Raw genomic sequence first — 23,078 nt, forward strand, 5'->3', positions numbered from 1 at the left:
AAACAAACAAGATGATCAAGCAGAGTTAGCATGGCTTCATAAAGAGGAATTAATGCCTGAAATTTATTAGGATTCTTTGTGGTGGTAACAAGCAGGATAAATAAAGGGGAACCCATAGAGGTAATGCATTTGGATTTTCAGAAGGTTTTTCATGAGAGACTATGCAAAAAACACCATGGTGCTGGAGGTAGTATATTAGCATGGAAGGAGGCTTGGCTAACTAATCAATGACAGAAGTTGGATAAGGGAGGTACTTTTCAGGAAAGGAAGTTTTAGCTAGAAGTGAAAATGTGTTGCTGGAAAAGCGCAGCAGGTCAGGCAGCATCCAAGGAACAGGAGAATCGTCGTTTCAGGCACAAGCCCCTCTTCAGAAATTAGGAAAGTGTGTCCAGCAGGCTAAGATAAAAGGTAGGGATGAGTGATTTGGGGGAGGGGCATTGGAAATGCGATAGGTGGAAGGAGGTTAAGGTGAGGGTGATAGGCCGGAGTGGGGGTGGGGCAAAGAGGTCAGGAAGAAGATTGCAGGTTAGGAAGGCGGTGCTGAGTTCGAGGCATTTGACTGAGACAAGGTGGGGGGAGGGGAAATGAGGAAACTGGACTAATCAGAGTTCATCCCTTGTGGTTGGAGGGTTCCTCGGCGGAAGATGAGGCGCTCTTCCTCCAACCGTCGTGTTGCTAGGGTCTGGCGATGGAGGAGTCCAAGGACCTGCATGTCCTTGGTGGAGTGGGAGGGGGAGTTGAAGTGTTGAGCTACGGGGTGGTTGGTCCGGGTGTCCCAGAGGTGTTCTCTGAAACGTTCCGCAAGTAGGCAGCCTGTCTCTCCAATGTAGAGGAGTGCAGCGGATGCAATAGATGATGTGTGTGGAGGTGCAGATGAATTTGTGGCGGATATGGAAGGATCCCTTGGGGCCTTGGAGGGAAGTAAGGGGGGAGGTGTGGGCGCAAGTTTTGCATTTCTTGCGGTTGCAGGGGAAGGTGCCGGGAGTGGAGGTTGGGTTGGTGGGGGGTATGGACCTGACGAGGGAGTGGTCTTTTCGGAACGCTGATAGGGGAGGGAAGGGAAATATATCCCTGGTGGTGGGGTCCGTTTGGAGGTGGCGGATACGCTGTACATGGAGGTTGGTGGGGTGGTAGGTGAGGGTCAGTGGGGTTCTGTCCTGGTGGCGGTTGGAGGGGCGGGGATCAAGGGTGGAGGAGCGGGAAGTGGAAGAGATGCGGTGGAGGGCATCGTCGACCACGTCTGGGGGAAATTTGCGGTCCTTGAAGAAGGAGGCCATCTGGGCTGTACGGTTTTTTGAACTGGTCCTCCTGGGAGCAGATGCAGCAGAGACAAAGGAATTGGGAATATGGGATGGCGGTTTTACAGGGGGCGGGGTGGGAGGAGGTGTAGTCTAGGTATGCTGGAGATCGGTTAGCTAGCTAGAAGTGCCAGGCCCTGCTGTGGCCACAATTATTTATAATTATTGGATAATGGAATTACTACAGCCAAGTTTATGGATGACAAAAATGGTGAAGACAAGTGGCGTGAATGAAACAAAGGTTGCAGAGAAACATAAATAAATCGATTAAGTAAATGGGCAAAAACTTGGCAAATGGAATTTATAGTGGGAAAATTGGAGGTAATGCACTTTGGCAGGGAAAATAGATGACTTATATAAATACAGAAAGCTACAGAGAGGGATTTGGGATTCCACATGCATAAATCACAAAAAGCTGGTATCCAAGATCAGAGGGTAATAGGTAAGACAAAAGGAATATTGGTCTTTATATTAAAAATAAGTAGGGAGATCTTGCTAAAATTACACAAAGCAGTCACCAGAACACAGCTGGAATATAGTGAACAGTTTTGTTATCTAAATAAAGATATACTAGAGTTGGAGGAAGCCCAGAGAAGGTTCACTAGATGTATTCTGGGTGTGGAAGGACTGCCTTATAAGGAGACGTTAAGTCCGTTGGACATGTACTCACTGGAGTTAAGAATGGAAGCAACCTTATTGAAACATACAAGATTCTTAGCAAACCTGACTCAACTTAACCCTAACTCTTTCACAGGGTAGATGCAGAAAAGTTTATCCCTCTTATGGGAGAATATCAGGTCAAAGGGTAAAATCGCAGAGTAAGGCGTTGCCCTTTTTTTAAGGCAGAGATGAGGAGGAATCTCTTCTCTCACAGTAGTGAATCTGTAGAATTCTTAACCACAGAGAGCTGTAAGACTGGGCTGTTAAGTATATTCAAGGTCATAGTTTTTTTTTAAATCAGTAAGGGAATCACGGGGGATGGAAAAAGGCTGGAAAATGGAGTTGATGATGATCAGATCAAGCATCATCTCATTGAATGGTGGAGCAGACCTGATGGACTGAAGAGCCTATTTCTGCTGTGACATCTTATGGTCTTAATAATTGGTCTCTGGACTCAACGATTCTACCTGGATCTAGTTTCATTTACACCAGACACTCCTATCCAAACCTTTCCTTTTTTCTAAAGAAAAAAAAAAGCCAATGCAGCTTGACTAAATTATGCAAAACATTATGAAAAAAAGTCAGTCTCATTTTCAAAAACAACTTCGCAACTGGCAACTAGACCTCCAACGAGGAAAGCTTGGCTAGAAAGAAAAATGGCCAGTACAATTATTCGAGAATGCTTACCGACTTCCTGTTAATGTTGACATCAAGCTTTATAGAAGCATATTTGTTTAGAGTCATCAGCCGCCTGAAGAGAAACAAAATTAAATTAAGCCATTTTATCCACACGTCTGATTCACAAATCATCAACTACAAGACTTCATCTATAAATCCACTGACAATGTCAGTCAGCAGCTTCACTTCTGTAACACTGACATTTCCTGCATTGCAATTCCCCAGAGACTTTTTCCACTTTAATTTCCTGTCCTCTCTCGATGACGTTGACTCTTGCTGCTGTACAATTCAACAGGTACCAGTTGTCCGCCAGCACCTTTCCTATGATCGAGAATGGAAAAAATGGACAAATACTCAATTGGGTCATAACTGAAGCCTACAGTCTACACCCGGATGTTTACTTTTCACCAAGACACATGATTGTGATCAGAAACATTTAGCACATTTTTCCAGTCTAGCCCAGGAACACCTCGAACTACTGAGATTGGATAACTCAGCACAGATCCAGAATCTAAGTTTCCTCTGCAGTATGCAGCGTGTTAAACTGTCAGAAGCCGGAATTTGGAATGAACTAGTTATCCTGGCATGTCAACATTTAAATTACAAGATAAATGATTTTTTTTTCGATCCATCACAAAAGTGCCACAGTTCAGAGCAAACTGGCAGTACATCTTCAAAGAAGGTGACAAGCTTGCACTAGTACATTATTCCTCCATTTTCTCCTCCAACACAGAGGGACAGTTACCTTAACCACAGTAGCAATCATCTTAACACTCACAAACAAAGCTGCATCAGGACATTATTTCAACACACTGCAGTGCCCAAGAACTACAAACAGAAGAAAAATACCTATACAACATATTCAAGAAGAACGGGTATCCAATAAACACAGTCCACTGATTTCTCAACATCAAACCCAAGCAAGCTGACACAATGCGCCCAGAAACTCTAGCCACATTACCTTACATCAAAAGGCATCTCTGAAATGACTTCCAGACTACACAGACCCCTTGGCATCATGGTAGCCCACAAACCTACCAATACACTTAAAGAGTGACTAGTGAACCAAAGGATGAACGGGAAAAAAAAAACTGTAAAACAAATGTCAATTACAAAAGAACATGCAAGGACTGTAACAAACACTATATTAAAAAAATAAGCAGAAAGCAAGTAACCAGGATAAACAAACACCAATGAGACATCAAAAGTTATGGCCCACTATCACTAGTATTCTTACATACAGATGAAGTACACCAGTTCGACTGGGACAATACATCCATCCTAACGCAAGCTAAACAGTGACACGCACAGGAATTCCTAGAGGCCTGGCATTCTAACCAGAAATCCATCAATAAACACATTGCTTTGGACCCCATCTACCATCCTCTGAGAAAAAGAACCAGAAATGATAATCATCCACCTTAAGAAACCAAAACACACAAATAGAAAGTGGGACATAACACCAACGCTTCACCAGAGGCTCACTGATGTTATCTAGTACGGTAACAAAAGATCTGAAAACAAACCTTCCAGCTCAGCAAGCAAGCTTGCATCCAGAACCTCAACCTGAGCTATAAATCTTCTCAAACATAGTTAACAATTATCTCAGTGGGAATGATTAGGTTGTGGCTCACAATCTCAAATGCATCGCAGCAGCTGATGGAGCACGTGACAGCTACATCCTCAACAATTGGAGGACTACAGGAGACCAGGCCTATGCTAAACCCTACCTTGATGCAGGTAACGTGCAATATGGGCAGCACGGCAGCTCAGTGGTTAGCACTGCTGTCTCACAGATTAGATTAGATTAGATTAGATTCAATACATTGTGGAAACAGGCCCAACCAGTCCACGCCGACCCTCCAAAGAGAAACCCACCCAAACCCATTTCCCCCTGAATGATGCACCCAACACAATGGGCAATTTAGCATGGCACATGTTTGAACTGTGGGAGGAAACCAGAGCACCCGGAGGAAAACCACGCAGACACGGGGAGAATGTGCAAACTCCCCACAGACAGTCGCCTGAGGCTGGAATCGAACCTGGGACCCTGGTGCTGTAAGGCAGCAGTGCTAAACACTGAGCCACCATGCCACCCCACAGTGCCAGGGGGTCGGGTTAGATTCCTACTTCAGGCAACTGTGTGTGGATTTTGCACATTCTCCCTCTGTCTGCATGGGTTTCCTCTGGGTTCTCTGGTTTCTTCCCACAGTCCGTAGATGTTCAGAACAGGTGAATTGGCCATCCAAATTGTCCATCGTGTTAGGTACATTAGACGGGGGTAAATGTAGGGGAATTGGTTTGGGTGGATTACTCTTTGGAGGGTCGGTGTGGACTTGTTGGGTCAAAAGGGCCTGTTTCCATACTGTAGGGAATCTAATCTAATAAACGAACAGTGTAGTCATGAGTTGTCCATTGGCAAGTGAACACATTTCTTTCTCAATGAAGTGGTTGGCAACTAGCACAGAGTCAGGTCCAGCAGAAAACTCCGTAGCTACCAGATGTGTGTGCTTGGACTTGTGCTGTGTCAATAAATTGTGACTGGTGAAGCTCCCAGCCAAGGGCGCAAAGCTGACCTTGGGATTTTACCGACTGATATCTCGAGTGCACCATACTACTGATGTTTGTGTCAATTCTTTTAAATGATTAAGTGCTCTTGCATGTGTCACATATTAGTAAATTCTGTAGGGGAAGATAGAAGAACAGCAGTTTATTTCTCAGTCACACAGAAGCACTGGTGACCATCAGATTTTGAGTCAACCAGATTTAGAAAGGGGTGGGGACGAAGTAACCTTGAATAAACTTTGAAACATAAAGACCACCACAAAGCAGATGATACTGAATTTTGCAATAATTAATGTAAATCTCTTGCTGACTACAACAGCACCACACAAATGTTTCACATGACAAGTCTGCAGCCTTTTCCAGGAAGTGAGCTATGTTTAGTTCACATTCAAAATGTGGTCCTCTGCACAAAAAAAAAGGAACAGATACACCAGATTAATGAACACAGTAAGTTATCCTGTAGAAACGAAAGCCACCAATGATGAATGCACCAGTAAAAGTATCCCTACCCATCCTGCTAGCCCGTCACCTTGCCATCCTACTTTCTCACTGCATACCCACTAACTCACATACTAAAAAGCTACTAAAAATGTCCCAAAGCCATTCAGTGCATTAGTGAATGAGGCTTTCTAGAATATGGCAGCTAGTCCTGTCAGAGGAATCATTGGCTTTACCCAATGAGCCTGCGTTACAAAGAAGGAATCCAATCAAAAACTCGACACTTCTGAAAAGGCCAGGTTCAGAAATCCTGGCCAAAAGCTTGAAGCTCTGTCACTGGGTTAAAAAGCAGGTGCTGAGTGGCAACCACTGGTGACCACATCTACTCAGAAGCTTTGCCCCTTTATCTGAGAACTACCTGAACAAGATAATTCATATTGTGCATGGAGATGGCTTCTAATTAATGTTTAGGCAGCAAAGACGATCACCTGAAGTGGGGGAAGAGACAAAAAGTTAGGTTGGAAGCATCAAGTGTTGAACCAGAATCTGCTTGGTACACATACTATTAAACAACAGGAAGAAAAATTGGGCTGGTTTGGCTATTGGTTATTGATTAGTTGTCACGCAAGTAACCCACCCATTGAGTCAACATACTACCTAATCCTGACTGCCCAGCATTTCAACTCCAAACTTCAAATTGAGGAGAGAAGGGACTTTAATCAAGTATGACAGAAGCTATGCAGTACTAGTTACAGACACCAACTCTCTGCAATTTAGGCAAAACTTTTCTAAAAACTAACCCCACTTTACAACAATGGGTATACCTCTAAGTCTACTGCACAAATGCTAATGACCCCAAATGCAAGTAAGTAAAAATTGGTCAGAAATTGTGATATTGACACAGTTTGACAGCACAGTCCTGAGAGGCACAGACTAACAACGCCAGAAACTCAGTAATTTCAAGAATATTTGAGATACTTTTCTTGAGATCTTAGATTCACCAATGAATATTACAGAAATTTCATTGCATTCACTTAGACAAAGGGCAACAGTAGCAATGGCTCACAAAGCAATTTACTAACAGTGCAGGAAGCAAGGGCACTCAGCTGTCCCTAAGCCAACAAGTCAGTGCAAAAAAAATATTAGTGCCCCGACTAGGAATGCAACACGAAGAGTTAGTGACATCTTCCAAGAATATACTTGGAGCAAGACTGCCCATAAATGATCAATCTGCCCTGAAGTAGTTATTCAAAATGCCCAGAAAGCACATACTCTCAAATTTTACTTATTAATGGTCGCTTATAATTTACAGCCTTATATTAAACCATCCCACTTTAGACTTCACTTGGAATTCAACTATTTGGTATATGTATTTCAACATATCCTTTACAGGAATCAGACATCAACTATGGGTTATTGTTATCTCACAATAATCCAGGATCATTCTCACTTTTCATATTCATCTGATGCAGAAGGCAAGCCACAAGACCAGAATGAGAACAGATACAAGAGAAGGACACCATACACAATGTTAGAAATTGGGAACTGCTAGAGCAGCTGCAAATTACTAGTTCCTATTATATTTCACTTGGTTAATAAACTGTCAGCAAATATCACAGAAGCATTGCAGCACGTCATTACAGTTGGAAGTCACACATCAACACTATTTCTCACTTCATCTTCTAGATGCACCATAAGAGGAAGAAAAAACAAACCCCACATTAACTGGGAGGTCAAAGAGTCAGATGTACAGCACAGAAGCAGACCCTTTGGTCCAACTCGTCCATGCCAACCAAACATCCTAACCTAATCTAGTCCCATTTGCCAGCATTTAGCCCCTATCCCTCCAAACCCTTCCTATTCATATACCCATCCAGATGCCTTTTAAATGCTGTAATTGTACCAGTTTCCACCACTTCCTCGGGCAGCTCATTCCATACATGCACCACCCTCTGCGCAAAAACATTGCCCCTTAGATCCTTTTAAATGTTTCCCCTCTCCCTCTAGCTCTGGACTCCCTCAACCCAGGAAAAAAGACTTTGTATGTCTATCCTATCCATGCCCATCATGATTTTATAAACCTCTATAAAGATCACCCCTCAGACTCTGATGCTCCAGGGAAAACAGCCCCACCGTCTTCAGCCTCTCCCTATAACTCAAATCTTTCAACCCTGGCAACATCCTTCTAAATCTTTTCTGAACCCTTTCAAGCTCCACAACATCCTTCCGATAGGAAGGAGACCAGAACCACACTGAACATTCCAAAAGTGGCCTAACCAATAACCTGTACAGCTGCAACATAACCTCCCAACTCCTGTACTCAATACTCTGACCAATAAAAGGAAGGCATACCAAATGCCTTCTTCACTATCCTACCAACCTACAACTCTACTTTCAAGGAGGTATGAACCCACACTCCAAAGTCTCTTTGTTCAGCAACATGCCCCACGCACTTACTATTAAGTGCATAAGTCCTGTTAAGATTTTCTTTTCCAAAATGCATCACTTCCCATTTAACTAAATGAAACTCCATCCACCACTCCTCAACCCATTGGCCCACCTGATCTAGATCCCAATGTACTTTGAGGTAACCTTCTTTGTAGCTTACATCTCCAATTTTGGTGTCATCTGCAAACTTACTAACTCTACCTGTGTTCACATGTAAATCATTTGTATAAACGACAAAAAGTAGTGGACTCAGCACCGATCCTTGTGGCACACCACTGGTCACAGGCCTCTAGTCTGAAAAGCAACCATCCACCATTACCCTCTGTCTTCTACCATCAAGCCAGTTGTATATGCAAATGACTAGTTCTCCCTGTATTGCGTGAGATCTAATCGGTCTCCCATGTGGAGCCTTATCGAATGTCTTACTGAAATCCAGACATTTCAATTTCACCACTCTACCCTCAGCAATCCTCTTTGTTACTTCTTCAAAAAAACTCAATCAAGTTCCTGAGACATGACTGCCCATGCACAAAGTCATGCTCTCTATCCCTAAATCAGTTCTTGCCCTTCCAAACACATGCAAATACATGGCATAGTGAGAATTTCACAGGATTAGAAACTCAGACCTGGCCATAGGGACCATGGTTCAAATTGCACCATAACAGATGCTGAATTTGGAATTCAAATCTGGAATTAAAAAGTCTAACAATGACAATTAAGCCATAGTCAATTGCCATAAAACCCCATGTTGTTTACTAATGTCATTTAGGGAAAGAAATCTGCTTTCTTACTTGTTCCAGCCTACATATGTTTCCCAACCCACGACAATGAGGCTGACTCTTAAATGCCCTGGTAGGCTGTATTTAAATGGCTAAGTATCTTTTAAAAAGGCATGAAACTGGACAGCTAGGCACTAGAACAGGCAAAACACAGCCCTGCTGACTCTACAAACTGCTCCTTACTAACCTGCGTGGGTGAGTGCCAAAATTGTTCAAGCAATAGTCTGATATTGTCTGCAAGGTATGTAAGCATGGTGATGAAACATCGGAGAACAAATCTACCAGCTGAGCAAGCAAACGTACAACATGATGATTCTGAGAGTACAGCTAGTTCCCACCCAACACCATCCCTGTTCCACCAACTAATGAATGATGAGGAAGCACCAAGGCAGCAAGAATGGAGAACACACCCTGGGTGGGGCACGTCAATGTTCATCATCAAAAGGGGCTTAGCAACATCACTACTGATGAGGCTTAGTGCCCTAAAGGACCTTACTGCCAAACTCTGTGATAGGTGGCAAAGGGACGAAGAGGGAAAAGTATACTTGACCTCATTTGCTCCATCTACTCATGACAGTATCAGGAGGAGAGACCGTCATACAGTCATAACAGGGACAAATCTTGTCTTCAAATTAAGAATACCATCCATTGTGTTGTGCAGCACTGCCATCATGCTGAATGGGACAGAATTTCCAACAGATATAGCCACTCAAACCAGGGCAGGCCAAACACAGGAGTGTGTGTACGCCAAACAGCAAATTATTGCATTTGCTAAGCATTTTTCAACCGACAGATCAGATCTAAGTTCTGCAGTCCTACTCCATCCAGTCATGAATGATAGTGAACAACTACACAACTCATTGGAGAAAGCAGTTCACAAACATGCCTATCTTCAAATGATGATAATTTTGCATATTAATGCAAAAGATAAGGCTGAAACATTCACAACAATCCTCCTCCAGAAGTGCCCAGTAAATGATTCATCTCAGCCCCCTCCAGAGATTTACTTCAGATGCCATTTTTAGCCCATTTGATTCACTCCACGTGATGTCAAGAAATGATTGAAGGTAGTAGGTACTACCAAAACCACAGGGTTCTGAAGGCTTGTGTTCCAAAACTTGCAATGCCCCTACCCAAGCTGGTCTAGTACAGATACAACACGAGTATCTAACAATGTGGAACATTGCTCAATAATATCCTTCACACAAAAGCAGGATGCACCCAACCTGGGAAATTACCATCTTATCAGTCTATTCTCTATCAGCAGTACAGTGGTAGAAGGGGCCAATGTCATTAAGCAGCAGTTGCTCAGCAACAACCTGCTCACAGACACTGTTTGGATTTTGCCAGGCCCACACGGCCCATGAATTCATTACAGGCATGGTTCAAACATGGACAAGAGTTCAGCTCTAAACGTGAGGTGAGAGTGACTGCCTTGACATCAAGGCTGTATTTGACAGAGCCTGACAAAATAACTTTAGCAAAAATTACAGCCAATGGGAATCATATGCAAGAGTCTCTGCTGGTTAGACTCATTCCAAACTCAAAGGAAGATAAGCATTGGAGGTCAATTATCTCAGCTCCAGATTTCCGCAGGAGTTCCTCAGGATAGCATCTTCGGCTGCTTCAATGAGCTTTCCTCAAACAAATTCAGAAGTGGAAATGTTCACCTATGTTTACACAATGTTCAGCATATTCACAACTCCTCAGATACTGATGTAATCCATGCACAATTGCAGCATGCTTGTATACGGGCTTGGTCTGATAAGTGGCAAGTAGCAACACATGGTACACAAGTGTGAGGAAATGATTCTTTCCACCAAGAGAATCTATTCAACACCTCTTCAATGGCATTGCCACCACTTATTCATACACTAACATCCTAGGAAGTTACCACTGACCAGAAATAGAACTGGATTACCCATGTGAATACTGTGGCGATAATAGCTGGAAAGACGCTAGAAATCCTGCAACAAGTGTGACGCATCCAGAACAAAGCAGCCCGTTTGATTGGTACTAGACCTACATACACCCCCTCCACCAGACACAATGCTGCAACTTTCTACAAGAGTCACAACAGAAATTCAAGAAACCTAATGAGACAGACCATCCATAAAGACAAGGGCAACAGATACTGAGGGAATACCACCACCTGCATTTCCCTCCAAGCCATTCACCATCTAATTTGTAAATACCTCACCATTCAGTGTCACTGGGTCAAAATCCTGGAGCTCCCTTCCTAACAGCATTATGGATGCTCCTATTGAATCAGTGACCCCCGAAACCCATGCAAGCAAGGGCAGCTGGAGTGTTAGACCCTAAGAATGAAGCGGTCAATGACAAAAAAAAAGGATATAATAAAATCAATAGTTGAAAAGGCCCACAACCAGTTTTTAAAGAAGATTGCATCAAATGTATGTGCAGGTACTTGGGACTATGTCAGAAAGTCTGTTGCAGATACAGAAGTCATCTACCATATTAAAATCGGTTTACATGATAGCTAACCTTGCAAAACAAGAATCTACATACTGGAACTAACTGCTAAAGGTCGCATAACACTGCCCTAAGAGCAATCTATGCATCAATTGCAGACGTTCAGTTACTGATGTCAAAATATTCATTTAACAACCTTGACCCAGACATAATATTGCTATCCTGCATTAAACTGACATGGTCTCTGATCTGGATATTACTTGCCTATAATCTAGAAAAGCCCACTCATGGATGGAGCATGCTAAATCTTACCAGCTCCAATTAACCACACTACTGGCAACATACTAAAGAGTTGACATAGAGTCATAGAGACAGAGATGTACGGCATGGAAACAGATACTTTCGGTCCAACCCGTCCATACTGACCAGATATCCCAACCCAATCCAGTCCCACCTGCCAGCAGACGGCCCATATTCCTCCAAACCCTTCCTATTTATATACCCATCCAAATGCCTTTTAAACATTACGATTATACTAGCCTCCACCACAAAGAGAGAAGGTGTGGGGTTAAAATTGTAAACACTTGATTTCAGAAAAAAAAGTTACCTGCACAGGGATTTCACAGAATCACTGTCGAGAAAATCATGATCCTTCTTGACAGCCGCAATGTCGATAGGAAACTGAGAATCTACAAGAAAAAGAACACATTTACAAATCACCTTCTCATATACTCCATCTATCACTGAAAATTAGTCATTTTGTTTTCCTCAAATCTACTGAAGGATCACTAAAACCAAAACTCTCTTATTCTTTCAGAGTTTCTGCTGGTCCTGAATATTTTAACATTTCTTCAGGTGCTGAATCTCAGAGATACAGCTCCATCCACAAAAGAAACCCTCCAACAGCACTTTTGAGTGGGCATCTTTTGTATTTAAACACAGGCAATTCTAAATTTACTGAACCATTAGAAGAGCAACTCATCCACTGGGAAGCTAAAGTGAAAACGCAACATAGGTTCTTCCAACTAATTCAAGAAATGGTCAGAAAACCAGCCACAGCTACACCTGAACATCCCCAAAACACTTCTGGCAAGCGAGTGACAAAAAGTCACAAAATTACCCTGAATTGAAGGTTGACAGGTTACAAATAGAGAAGTATAACAATAGAACTTTGCTACCACAACAGGAATCAATGACACAGTTTAAAAAAAAAATCCACAAAAGTAAAATATGGTGGATGCTGGACATCTGAAATAAAAACAGAAAATGTTAGAAGTACTCAGTAAGTCATCTGACATCACTTAATTTATTGAGTATTTCAACTAGCTTCAGCTTTTGTGACAGAACTGTACTACTGAGAGTCAGTTAGCTGCAGAGTGCTAGATCTCTAGCAACAGTTGAAGTAATTCAACAAAACCTGGAAAAAAATAAATGCAGCAAATAAAAGGGAGAATTGTGACTACACTGGTATCATTGAGATCACCTGAACAAGTCAGTCAGTTTAAAGACATTTGGACATTGCAGATGTAGTTCATCTAAAGGAACTAAATAATGAAAAATGCATTTGTATGGCAGGAGAGAAGAAATAAGAAAAGCCAAGGCCAAAATAAACAAAATATTACAGAGAATCTTCGGCACAAGTAGGTGGCACAATTAGAGGTGGCAAGGGTGCATATTCACCAAGGTGGTAGCACATCTCACTTCCACCAGAATTAAGCCCTGGGCATGAAGCCATAGAGTTAACCTTCCTGCCCCATTGGAAATAAGGTATTTATGTGGGCAAAGGTCAAAGGGGTTCAGATTGCCAATGAAAAATAACCCAGTGGCACATAGGCGTATCATCATGCAATGTTCTTGATAACCACAATCTGTGGACAATTGTCAACTCAAAGGACTGGACATTAGATTGGGAGGTTACTTTCCTACTTGAAACCACTGACCATCTCTCTGCGTGACTGTATCCTTACTTCCCACGTATTACTCTCCTTATGTCCCCCAGCCCAAGAACTATCGCTCACACTTTGCCTCAAGTCCTCTGCAATCCTGGACCTCGGAGGATGGAGTCGTACGTCCTGAAGCAGCCATGGCCATCTCTGTGCTGCTGCTAAACAGAAAAGACAGTAGCCTCTGCTGGGCCAGCTGCTATCACTGGGTAGGATTTTCACGTCAAGACTCTCAATGTCGAAAGGAAGGTGCATTAGCAACCCCTCTGCTGGCTGATAGTGAGTGGTTTGGGTCTTCCCTGGAGAGGCAGCCAATAAGCCACCTTCTCCCACCTGCCAACATCTCAACAATACTCTATCAATGACTTCAGTACATTTGGTGTGCCCAGCAGTGACTCCAAGCCAGTTCAAAGAGGAAATCTGTATCACACGAAAACTAGGCTGAAACATTTGGGATATTTTTGGGATGCAATCAGCTTTCCTGAAGGAAGCAGTCAATGTATGCTCACAGTGGGGCCTGAGCTGTTAGTCTGAAGGTGAAAACGGATGAATGGAAAGGACATTTGGCTGAAAATAATTTTCCCAATATGCTTTACTTCCAGTAATTGTTCTGTCAATCCGCCAGGATCATTTAAAAGTTGCAGTCAAACCTTTATTGCTACAAACATTTTGCCTTAATTAAACATTTCAAGTACTGTACAGACTTAGGCTAAAGCAGGAAATTCCATTGCAGGAGATAACAAATACTTAAAGTGAAAGTAGTTGTACAAGTTAATCTTTTGTGAACTCAGCCACTTTTGACAATTCAGAAATTCCAATAATGTAAATATATTACAGAGTGCGTTTATCTGTTCAGATGGTCCCAATGCTCAAATAACACTGGTACGGAGATGAGATTCAGACACAAGCGAAGGTGATAGCAGGAAATCAGATGTTTCTAAAACCTCAAGTGAATACTGCACACCTTAAAAAGGAGATGCACACATGCTGCAGAGGATGCAGACTGCAAGAGTGAGGCACACAGGTTTTCCAATGTTACTGTGGGCTGGGGTGGCTGAATGTAAGGAGCTTAATCTCCAGGAGTCAGTTAGATTACAACAGCAACAAGTAAAGCTTGGCTCATGATGCACACTGGGAAGATAGCAGTAAATTGGAAAATGGCCAAAATGGTTTCCAGATCAAAAACAAAAGACCAAACTTCTTGTTTTGTCAAGCACCCAAACCCATTAATGATCATAACTTTCCATGTTGAGAACATGAACTAGGAGTCGGCAATTCAGCCCATGGAGTGTGCTCTGCCATTCAGTACAATCATGGCTGATCTCAACTCTACTGCAACTCCACTTTCCTATTTGGTCCCTATAATTCTTCAACTCATTAGTAATTAAAAATCTACCACCCCTTAAAATTTATTCAATGTGCCACATCTACCGCATGCTGAGACAACGAAGTCTACAGATTTGAGATCTTTTGACAGAAGTAATTTCTCTCACCTCAGAATCACAGAATCCCTACAGTGTAGAAAGAGGCCTTTCAGCCCATTAACTCTGCACCAACTCTCTGAAGTGTATGTCACTTAGACACAGTCCCCTACCCTATCGCTCTTCACCCCACATTTACCATGGCTAATCTACCTAACCTGCACATCCCTGGACACAATGGGCAACTTAGCATGGTCAATCCACCTAACCTGCATGTCTTCGAACTGTGGGAGGAAACTGGAGCACCTGGCGGAAACTCACACGGACACCGGTAGAATGTGCAAACACCACACAGTCACTAGAGGCTGGAATCGAACCCAATTCCCTGATGCTGAGGTAACAGTGCTAACCACTCAGCCACCATGCCACCCCACCAGATGACTTATTATCCCATATCCCCATTAAGCTTTAAAGAGCTTTGCAGAGTGAAAGTTGCAGAACCATTTGTGAAAAGTGCTCACTGACAACAGCCCAAACAGCTGAGCAATAAAAGAAGAGTTCCACCCCTTTGTTCTGGACTCATACCACTAGCGGAATCAGTTCTGCTCTGTCTACCTTGGAGTCCTCTGCTGAAGGTCAGGTCCAAACCACAGAGCTGCCCCACAGGTTAACAAGGAGACAGGTAGAGAATCATCTCCCCTCTAGAATACTGGCAAATTCCCAAACTGATTCTCAGTAGCTGACTGGCTTCCTGAGATACTGTGACAACATGCATGCTGTAGCCTGAAGCTATAGTACTACGTAACCTGACCGAATTAATTAACAGCCTCAGAATTAAGGCACCTCTAGGCAACAGCAATTGTAATATGATTGAATTTTACATCCAGTTTGATAGAGAAAACAGTGGGACTAAGATTTGTATACAGACTGGGTCTCTCAATTTTTCTGTGTTTTAAAACAGTGGACTGAAATGAGAATGACCAGGGATTTAAAGAGATGGTAGAATGTTCTGAAAACAAGTTAAGTGATACCTCGTAAAGCCTGTTTACGTCGCTGTGTGATACAGCAACATGCAGTGATGATGATCACCAATCTGTCCTCACCCACCCACGTCAACGTGACAGTCAAAAAAAGCACAGCAATGTCTTTACTTCCTCAGCAGGCTAAGGAAATGTGGCATAAGGACTTTTACCAATTTTTATGGGATGATTTCTATACTGCATCATATCTGGATGCACCAGAGTGTGGTATGGCAACTGCTCTTCTCAAGACCACAAGAAGCTATAGAGCTGTGAACACAGCCCAGTCCTTCACACAAGCTAGCCTTTCATCTATTAACTCCATCTATTAACTCCATCTATACTTTCCACTTGCTTGAGAAAACAACCATAATCAAAGACCCCTCCCACCCCAGTTACACTCTCTTCCATCAGGCAGAAGATATAAAAGTTTTTTTTACACTTATCAACACATCCAAGAACAGTGCCTTCTCTGCTGATATCAGACTTTTCAATTGACCTCTCAAAAAGGTTCATGTTGAGCACGCACTCACTCACTCTCTCTGCACCTTTTCTGTGGCTATAACACTGTATTCTGCACTGTTCCTCTACCCTGATACACTTTGTATGGTACAATTTGCCTGTATTGGCACCAAACAACACTTCCCACTATCTCAGTGCATGCAACAACAAATCAAATCAACTCAACTGTTTGGGAACCTATCGATTACTACCACAGAGGTCTCCTTTCCAGTGTTATTTCTCATTTTTAACTAAGCTGATTCTACGTCTTGATTTCCAGTATCTATCAGTTCTCATTGTAGCACTTCCCTTCACTAACAAAACTACTCCACAACCTTTTCTTTCTTGTCTATCCTTCTGAAACACAAAATCCTTCCAAAACACACAATCCTTCCATATTCATTCCCAAACCTGTTCTGCCTGAAACTACATAATTATCACCAAATCATACCCATTTGTTTCCATTCACTGTTTACTCATTAATTTTGTTCTGAATGCCGCATGTATTCAGGTACAAAACCTTTAAGTTGTTCTATAATTAAATTCCCTTACATGATGATGATGTTTTGGTGCAATATCATATCCTCACATTTTTGTCCCTTCCTTATATTTTCTGTTAATAATCATCCCCACCACTAACCTGCAACCTTACTTTTGCCTTTAACTTTGATTCCTACTTTTCCGTGAAATTGAACCCCATTCCCCTATTTAGTTTAAGCCGGTAAGTAATTGGATTAAACTGGATGATCAACTGTACAAGAAACATCTCATTTAAAAAGTAATATGGATTCAGAATAGAGATTCTGCCTGACAAACATCTTCAACTTTTTGCAGAAAGTGACAAAGACGGTCAGGAATTTTACAACATGATGCAGATTTACAACAAGACTTCCACTGATATCTATACAAAAGCTAATGCAGTGGATGCTCAATGAACAGCTGTAATAGCAGTGGAAAATTAACTAAAAGCCACATTTGCAAAAAATTCTGCGGGTCTTGTGGATCCAAAAATTCAAGTTATCGATCAGAAGTGCCCCTCAGGAAAATCCCAGGATACCTGTTTAATTGTTGCAACATATGAACTAGATAAAACAGGGTATTTCCAGTGAAGAAAGAACTGTTCACGTAAAGATTGCCCAAGGTTCTTATCAGCATAGAAAAAATGAAGCCAGAATATTACTCCAAATTAAACCACGGAGGGGAACAAAAGGACAGAGTTTCAAACCAGTAAAATGTGAGTTTAGGACCATTTTTAGGAAATTCTTCTTAACAGTGTAAATCAACATTTGAAAGAATGCATCAGATGGAGGCAAAATCTTGGAAATATTTTTAAAATGAGCAATGTATGGTGGTCAGGGGGAAAAATGTTAGAAAGTCTTAATTAGACAGATTAACTGAAGCTATGTGACCATCCTTATCCATAATTACCAAGGTGTTGAGAACAATAACATTCAAATAAATAACACTGTTTAGCTTAAGGAAAATCCTCATAGGGAAAAATAAAGAAAGACAACAAAGGGGAAAGATCCTGTTTGTAGGTAATTTTAAAAAAGGGGAACAAAAATCAAATGTGCATCCCATGTTATAATGGCAGACCTAAACAAATTTCTCAGTTTTTCCCCATTGGCTGGCCTCTCCTCCTACATTCTTTATAAAAACCAAATTAAAACAAATAAATAAGGCACAAACACCACACCTACCTTCATAGAGCTGTGCATACTGAGGAAATCCTGCTGCCCGCAGCCAATCACACACTTCCTTAGCCTTCAGCTCTGTAATAGAGTTCATTCAATTAACTCTTGCAGAGCCATGAAGTTGCAAGTTACACAATGTGAGAACAAACAGCAAAACAAAAAAATATTTTTGACTTAAAACATAGCCCAGAAACATTTTGCCCAATTTGGTCCATGCCTACAATTATGCCAGACAGACATCAACTTCCTCCCACTCTCTCATTAACCCATAAACATAGCTTTCAATTTGTTTTCCATGAGTTCATCCATAACCTCCGTAATTGCATCCATGTTATTTGATACCTTATAGTTGCATATTCCATATTCTTGACACACTTTGGTGCAGAAGTTTCTCTGGAATTCCTTTTTGGTTTTTTTTGCAACTACCTTACATGAGCAGCTTGTGGTTTGCTTCACTCGACTCCAGTGGGAAACATCTTCTGTATATCTATCCTGTCAAATCCCCAGTTCACTCTAAAGAGTGACTGGTTACCTCTTAAGTCTTTAGAGTGAAGGAGGGGATTTATCAGGATAAAATACAGATGATTCCAAAGACGCCACTACCCCACCCTCAATCTTTTTGGATAGTTCAATAGTTTCCTGACTGTACTGTTAGATCATTATTTTCTGTTACTCTAATGCCATCTTTTCTGAACCTGAATAATTACCTTTATCAAAATTTTTTGCTGAATAATGAATTTGTTTTAAAATCAAAACTTAGTATCACTTAATTGCTAATTTCTTATGTCATTTTCTCTCCTTTTTTCAATACTGGTGGTATCTTGCAAAATAGACATCAGCGGTTCAACTTTCTCAGTAGAAAACAAACTGTTTGCTCAAATTGAGCAAATTTGTGTTTCTGGAGAATGGGATCCTTTCTGTTCAGCATCAAACTTCCTCTACATTACTCCAAGTTTGTGAAGGGTCAAAGTGTGCACCAGATAGCCAGAGTAAAGCTTTAGCGACCTTTCATTCAATGAGACAAAAATTCTATAGGTTACTATATGTTTTAACATTGCGAATATACAAATTAAATTGTCCTCTTGATATCTACAAATTGAACATTACTGAAAGAATGTGAAATTAGCGTGCAAAATGGTAACTGCGATACTAAAATAACACTCAGAATCATTGCATGTGCAGTACAGTTGGGGATATCAGAATCTAGACAATACTATGCAGGCAGAAGGCAATGGTCTGGTCAATGCATTAGAGCATTTTAAATTTTTTTTCAGCTTTGCCTCCTCCTCCTGAACCTGCTGACTGATATGAGATGCAGTTTCAACACACCAGACATTCCTATTTTTTCTTTGATCGAGCGTGGGTGTTGTTGGCAAGGTCAGCATCTGTTGCTCATCCAGAATTGCACTTGAAATAGGTTTGCATGAATAAACTGACATATATATTACCAAGGTATTGTCAGCTGAATATTCTTAAAACTTCACTGAACAGTGATGCTGTAGGACTGAGTTTCTCTAAGATCGGGAACACAGAAGCAAACCATCAAGCCTAAATACCACGAACAAAAATCAGAAATTGCTGGAAAGATTCAGCAGGTCTGACAGCATCTGTGGAGAAAAAACAGTTAACCATTCAAGTCCAGTGACCCTTCTCCAGAATGCTGCTAGACCTGCTAAGTTTATCCAGCAATTTCGGTGTTTGTTTCAGAATTCTAGCATCCACTGTTCATTGATTTCTTTTTCAGCCTAAATGCCAGCCTGGTTTAGGTCAGAGCAGGAATGAAACAGATTTCTGTTGTGTAGCTCAGTTTCTCCTTCATAGAACATAGAACAATACAGCACAGAACAGGCCCTTCGGCCCACAATATTGTGCAGAACATTTGTCCTAGCTTAAGCACATATCCATGTACCTATCCAATTGCCGCTTAAAGGTCACCAATGATTATGACTCTGCCACTCCCACAGGAAGCGCATTCCATGCCCTCACCACTCTCTGGGTAAAGAATCTACCCCTGACATCCCCCCTATACCTTCCACCCTTCACCTTAAATTTAATGTCCCCTTGTAACACTGTTGTACCCGGGGAAAAAGTCTCTGTCTACTTTATCTATTCCCCTGATCATCTTATAAACCTCTATCACCCCTCCTCCTTCGCCGTTCCAATGAGAAAAGGCCGAGCACACTCAACCTATCCTCATACGACCTATGCTCTATTCCAGGCAACATCCTGGTAAATCTCCTCTGCACCCTCTCCAAAGCTTCCACATCTTTCCTAAAATGAGGAGACCAGAACTGCACACAGTACTCCAAATGTGGCCTTACCAAGGTCCTATACAGCTGCAAGATCACCTCACGACTCTTGAATTCAATCCCTCTGCTAATGAATGCTAATACACTATAGGCCTTCTTACAAGCTCTAGCCACCTGAGTGGCAACCTTCAAAGATCTATGAACATAGACCCCAAGATCCCTCTGCTCCTCCACCTTACTAAGAACCCTACCGTTAACCCTGTATCCTGCATTCTTATTTGTCCTTCCAAAATGGACAACCTCACACTTGACAGGGTTGAACTCCATCTGCCACTCCTCAGTCCAGTTCTGCATCATATCTAAGTCCCTTTAAAGCCGACAACAGCTCTCCTCACTATCCACAACTCCACCAATCTTCGTATCGTCTGCAAATTTATTGATCCACCCTTCGTATTTTCATTTCTTTGAAATATTGCATTTCCCCAACTCCCAAACCGCCCTCCTCCACCTACATGACATACCCACTCATTGTGTGGGCACAATGATCACTTGTCACAGCAATTATCGGTAGCAAGACTGAGCAAATACTGAAGCTTTTTTTGATTAATCCTTATCAAAAAGGAACCAACCTGTGCATGGACATTACTATACACCTCTAGAGGAGGTGTGATTTGTACCTGGGCCTCTTGGCTCAGAGGTAGGGACATGACTACTGCACCACAGGAGTTCTGCTCAAATCCTTCTTGACTCACTTTAAAAAAAACAGAGAACATCTGTGTCTCCAGGGTTTGTGCTCAGTGCACATCCAACATTCTCATTGGAAAAAGAATCTCTCCAACATGGATTTGGGCTTTTCCAATGAACACTTTCTCTGGAGACAAAGAACATTTGATCTATCACTGACAGCGCTATGGATAAACAGGCTCACCCCAAACTGATGTCTCAAATTAATCCATGAGATAAAATCACTTCAGCTGTTCAGACTGACCTTGGATTATAAATATAGTTCAACCTTTATAATAATTAACCTTTGCAAAATAAAAATTACTACACTCCATACAGGATCTGAACTGTAGAGTATATCCCCAAACATTAGCCAAAGTTTCATCCCATTGAAGATTGATGAATAAAGGTATACTTGCATACACTGGCAAAGGTCTCTGAGCTACTCATACTGAAAAGCTGCTACCAGCTTCATGAAAGCAAATGGAAAACTTAGGTCATTAACTTAAACTTTTACAGTTTCATTCTCCATGATGTCACTCAACTTGCCGGGTTTTCAGGAAATCTAGCCAGGTCCTGGCAGCGGCTGGAGGGGCCAGGATTTGCGGTATTATGGAAGGTAAGGAAACGGGGGTGGGGGGGGGAGGGGCGGGGGGTAGTAACACTTCGGAGGGGGGAGACCCTCCAATAGGTCAAGCAGACTTATTAAGAAACAACCCATTCTGACCCTAGTACCTACAGGAAAAGCTGCAGGGCTAACAGTGAGAAATGAGTCTCTCCTACGACTGATGAAATCCTGACTGCATAGAATGAGGCCCTTTACTGGCCCCATTAATTACCCACTTAAGTGCCTCAATTATCCCAGTGTTGGGTCAGTCACCAATAACTACCTCCACTGCTGGTACAAGTGAGATGGAAGCTGATTTTCAAACCTTAAAACCTACCAATAGGAAGCAAAAGTCTTTACTGTATCTCCAGATACCAAACATACTGAGTGCTTCCAGCAATTTTTATTATGGAAATACTATGCAAGCTGCTGTACAAAACAGTCCTTTGTCTGCCTTGTAGGAAAACCAGAAACCTTCCTGACTTCGATTTGGAGGAACCAGTGTTGGACCGGGTGTACAAATTTAAAAATCACAACACGAGGTTATAGTCCAACACATTTATTTTGAAGGACTAGCTTTCGGAGCGCTGCTCCTCCATCAGATGGTTGTGGAGAATAAGATTGTAAGACACAGAATTTCCGAAAGCTAGAGCTTCCAAATAAACCTTTATTTTTAACTTCCTGAGTTCAGCCTCTGTCTAGAATTCACAATCTCAGTGAGTTTCCTGTTTATTCAAATTCAGAAGCAGGTTTCAGTTATCAACTGAATGGGCAGACCTGCCTCGAGATGCAACCCAATGCTGGAGATCAGGAACAAAAAAGTCGTCAAAAGTATATTAAGGAGTAAGGTCGCTCGGTTACAGTGAAGTCTAAGGAGCCAGAATGACAACACAGTGTAAACTGGGGAGGGGGAGTTGGTGGAGGTGGGGTGGGGGGGGGGGGGGGGGTGGGAGGTTAGGAGCATAGTAAAGTGCAAATAATGGAGAAGTTCTCAACATAAATCTGTAATCGTTTTGAGGAGATGGGAAAGAGAGAGTGTGTTCAAACAACATTGTAACAGCTCCAAGCTAGGGAAGGGAGTGGGTCAAGAAGACGGGGCTACAGCATATCAAACTGTGCCAGAAACAAGGCTGTAATGAAATGAAGCCTACCACCTAGATTAGAGTGCAATAACAAACTGGGAGAGGTCAGTCACAGTGAAAATTGAGCAACGAGATTATAACACAATGAAGGCTCAAGAGGAAATGAGACAATAAAGCAGTGTTAACCTGTGTTGACAGAATTCAAAGGTGATAAAACATGCAGCTTGAAAAACAGACATTTGTTCTGGCTTTTATTCATTTAAATATATTATAAAGGAAGTGTCATGTCCAGATTTAAAAATCACAACACCAGGTTATAGTCCAACAGGTTTAATTGGAAGCACTAGCTTTCAGAGCGCTGCTCCTTCATCAGGTGATTGTGCCAAAAGCTAGTGCTTCCAATTAAACCTGTTGGACTATAACCTGATGTTGAGAGATTTTTTTTTAAACTTTGTACACCCCAGTCCAATACCGGCATCTCCATAACATGTCCAGATTTGTTAGTGTTGGGGAGGGGAAGTATGAAAACGATTTCAATTT

The 23,078-nt window shown here is 41.9% G+C and overlaps 1 protein-coding gene across 2 annotated transcripts in view; it reads right to left on the reverse strand.

Moving 5' to 3' along the window:
- Positions 1 to 23,078, reverse strand: part of stard8 (StAR related lipid transfer domain containing 8) — a 173,142-nt gene that overhangs the window by 48,812 nt on the left and 101,252 nt on the right. For both annotated transcript variants that reach the window (XM_072595210.1, XM_072595211.1), the window contains 3 exons: positions 17,884 to 17,955; positions 11,907 to 11,988; positions 2,646 to 2,709 (listed from right to left, as the gene is read on the reverse strand). In XM_072595210.1, coding sequence (XP_072451311.1) covers positions 2,646 to 2,709; positions 11,907 to 11,988; positions 17,884 to 17,955 — 218 coding nt within the window. The remainder of the gene's footprint in view (positions 1 to 2,645; positions 2,710 to 11,906; positions 11,989 to 17,883; positions 17,956 to 23,078) is intronic.

The sequence above is a fragment of the Chiloscyllium punctatum genome, chromosome 25, assembly GCF_047496795.1.
Source record: "Chiloscyllium punctatum isolate Juve2018m chromosome 25, sChiPun1.3, whole genome shotgun sequence".
NCBI lineage: Eukaryota > Metazoa > Chordata > Chondrichthyes > Orectolobiformes > Hemiscylliidae > Chiloscyllium > Chiloscyllium punctatum.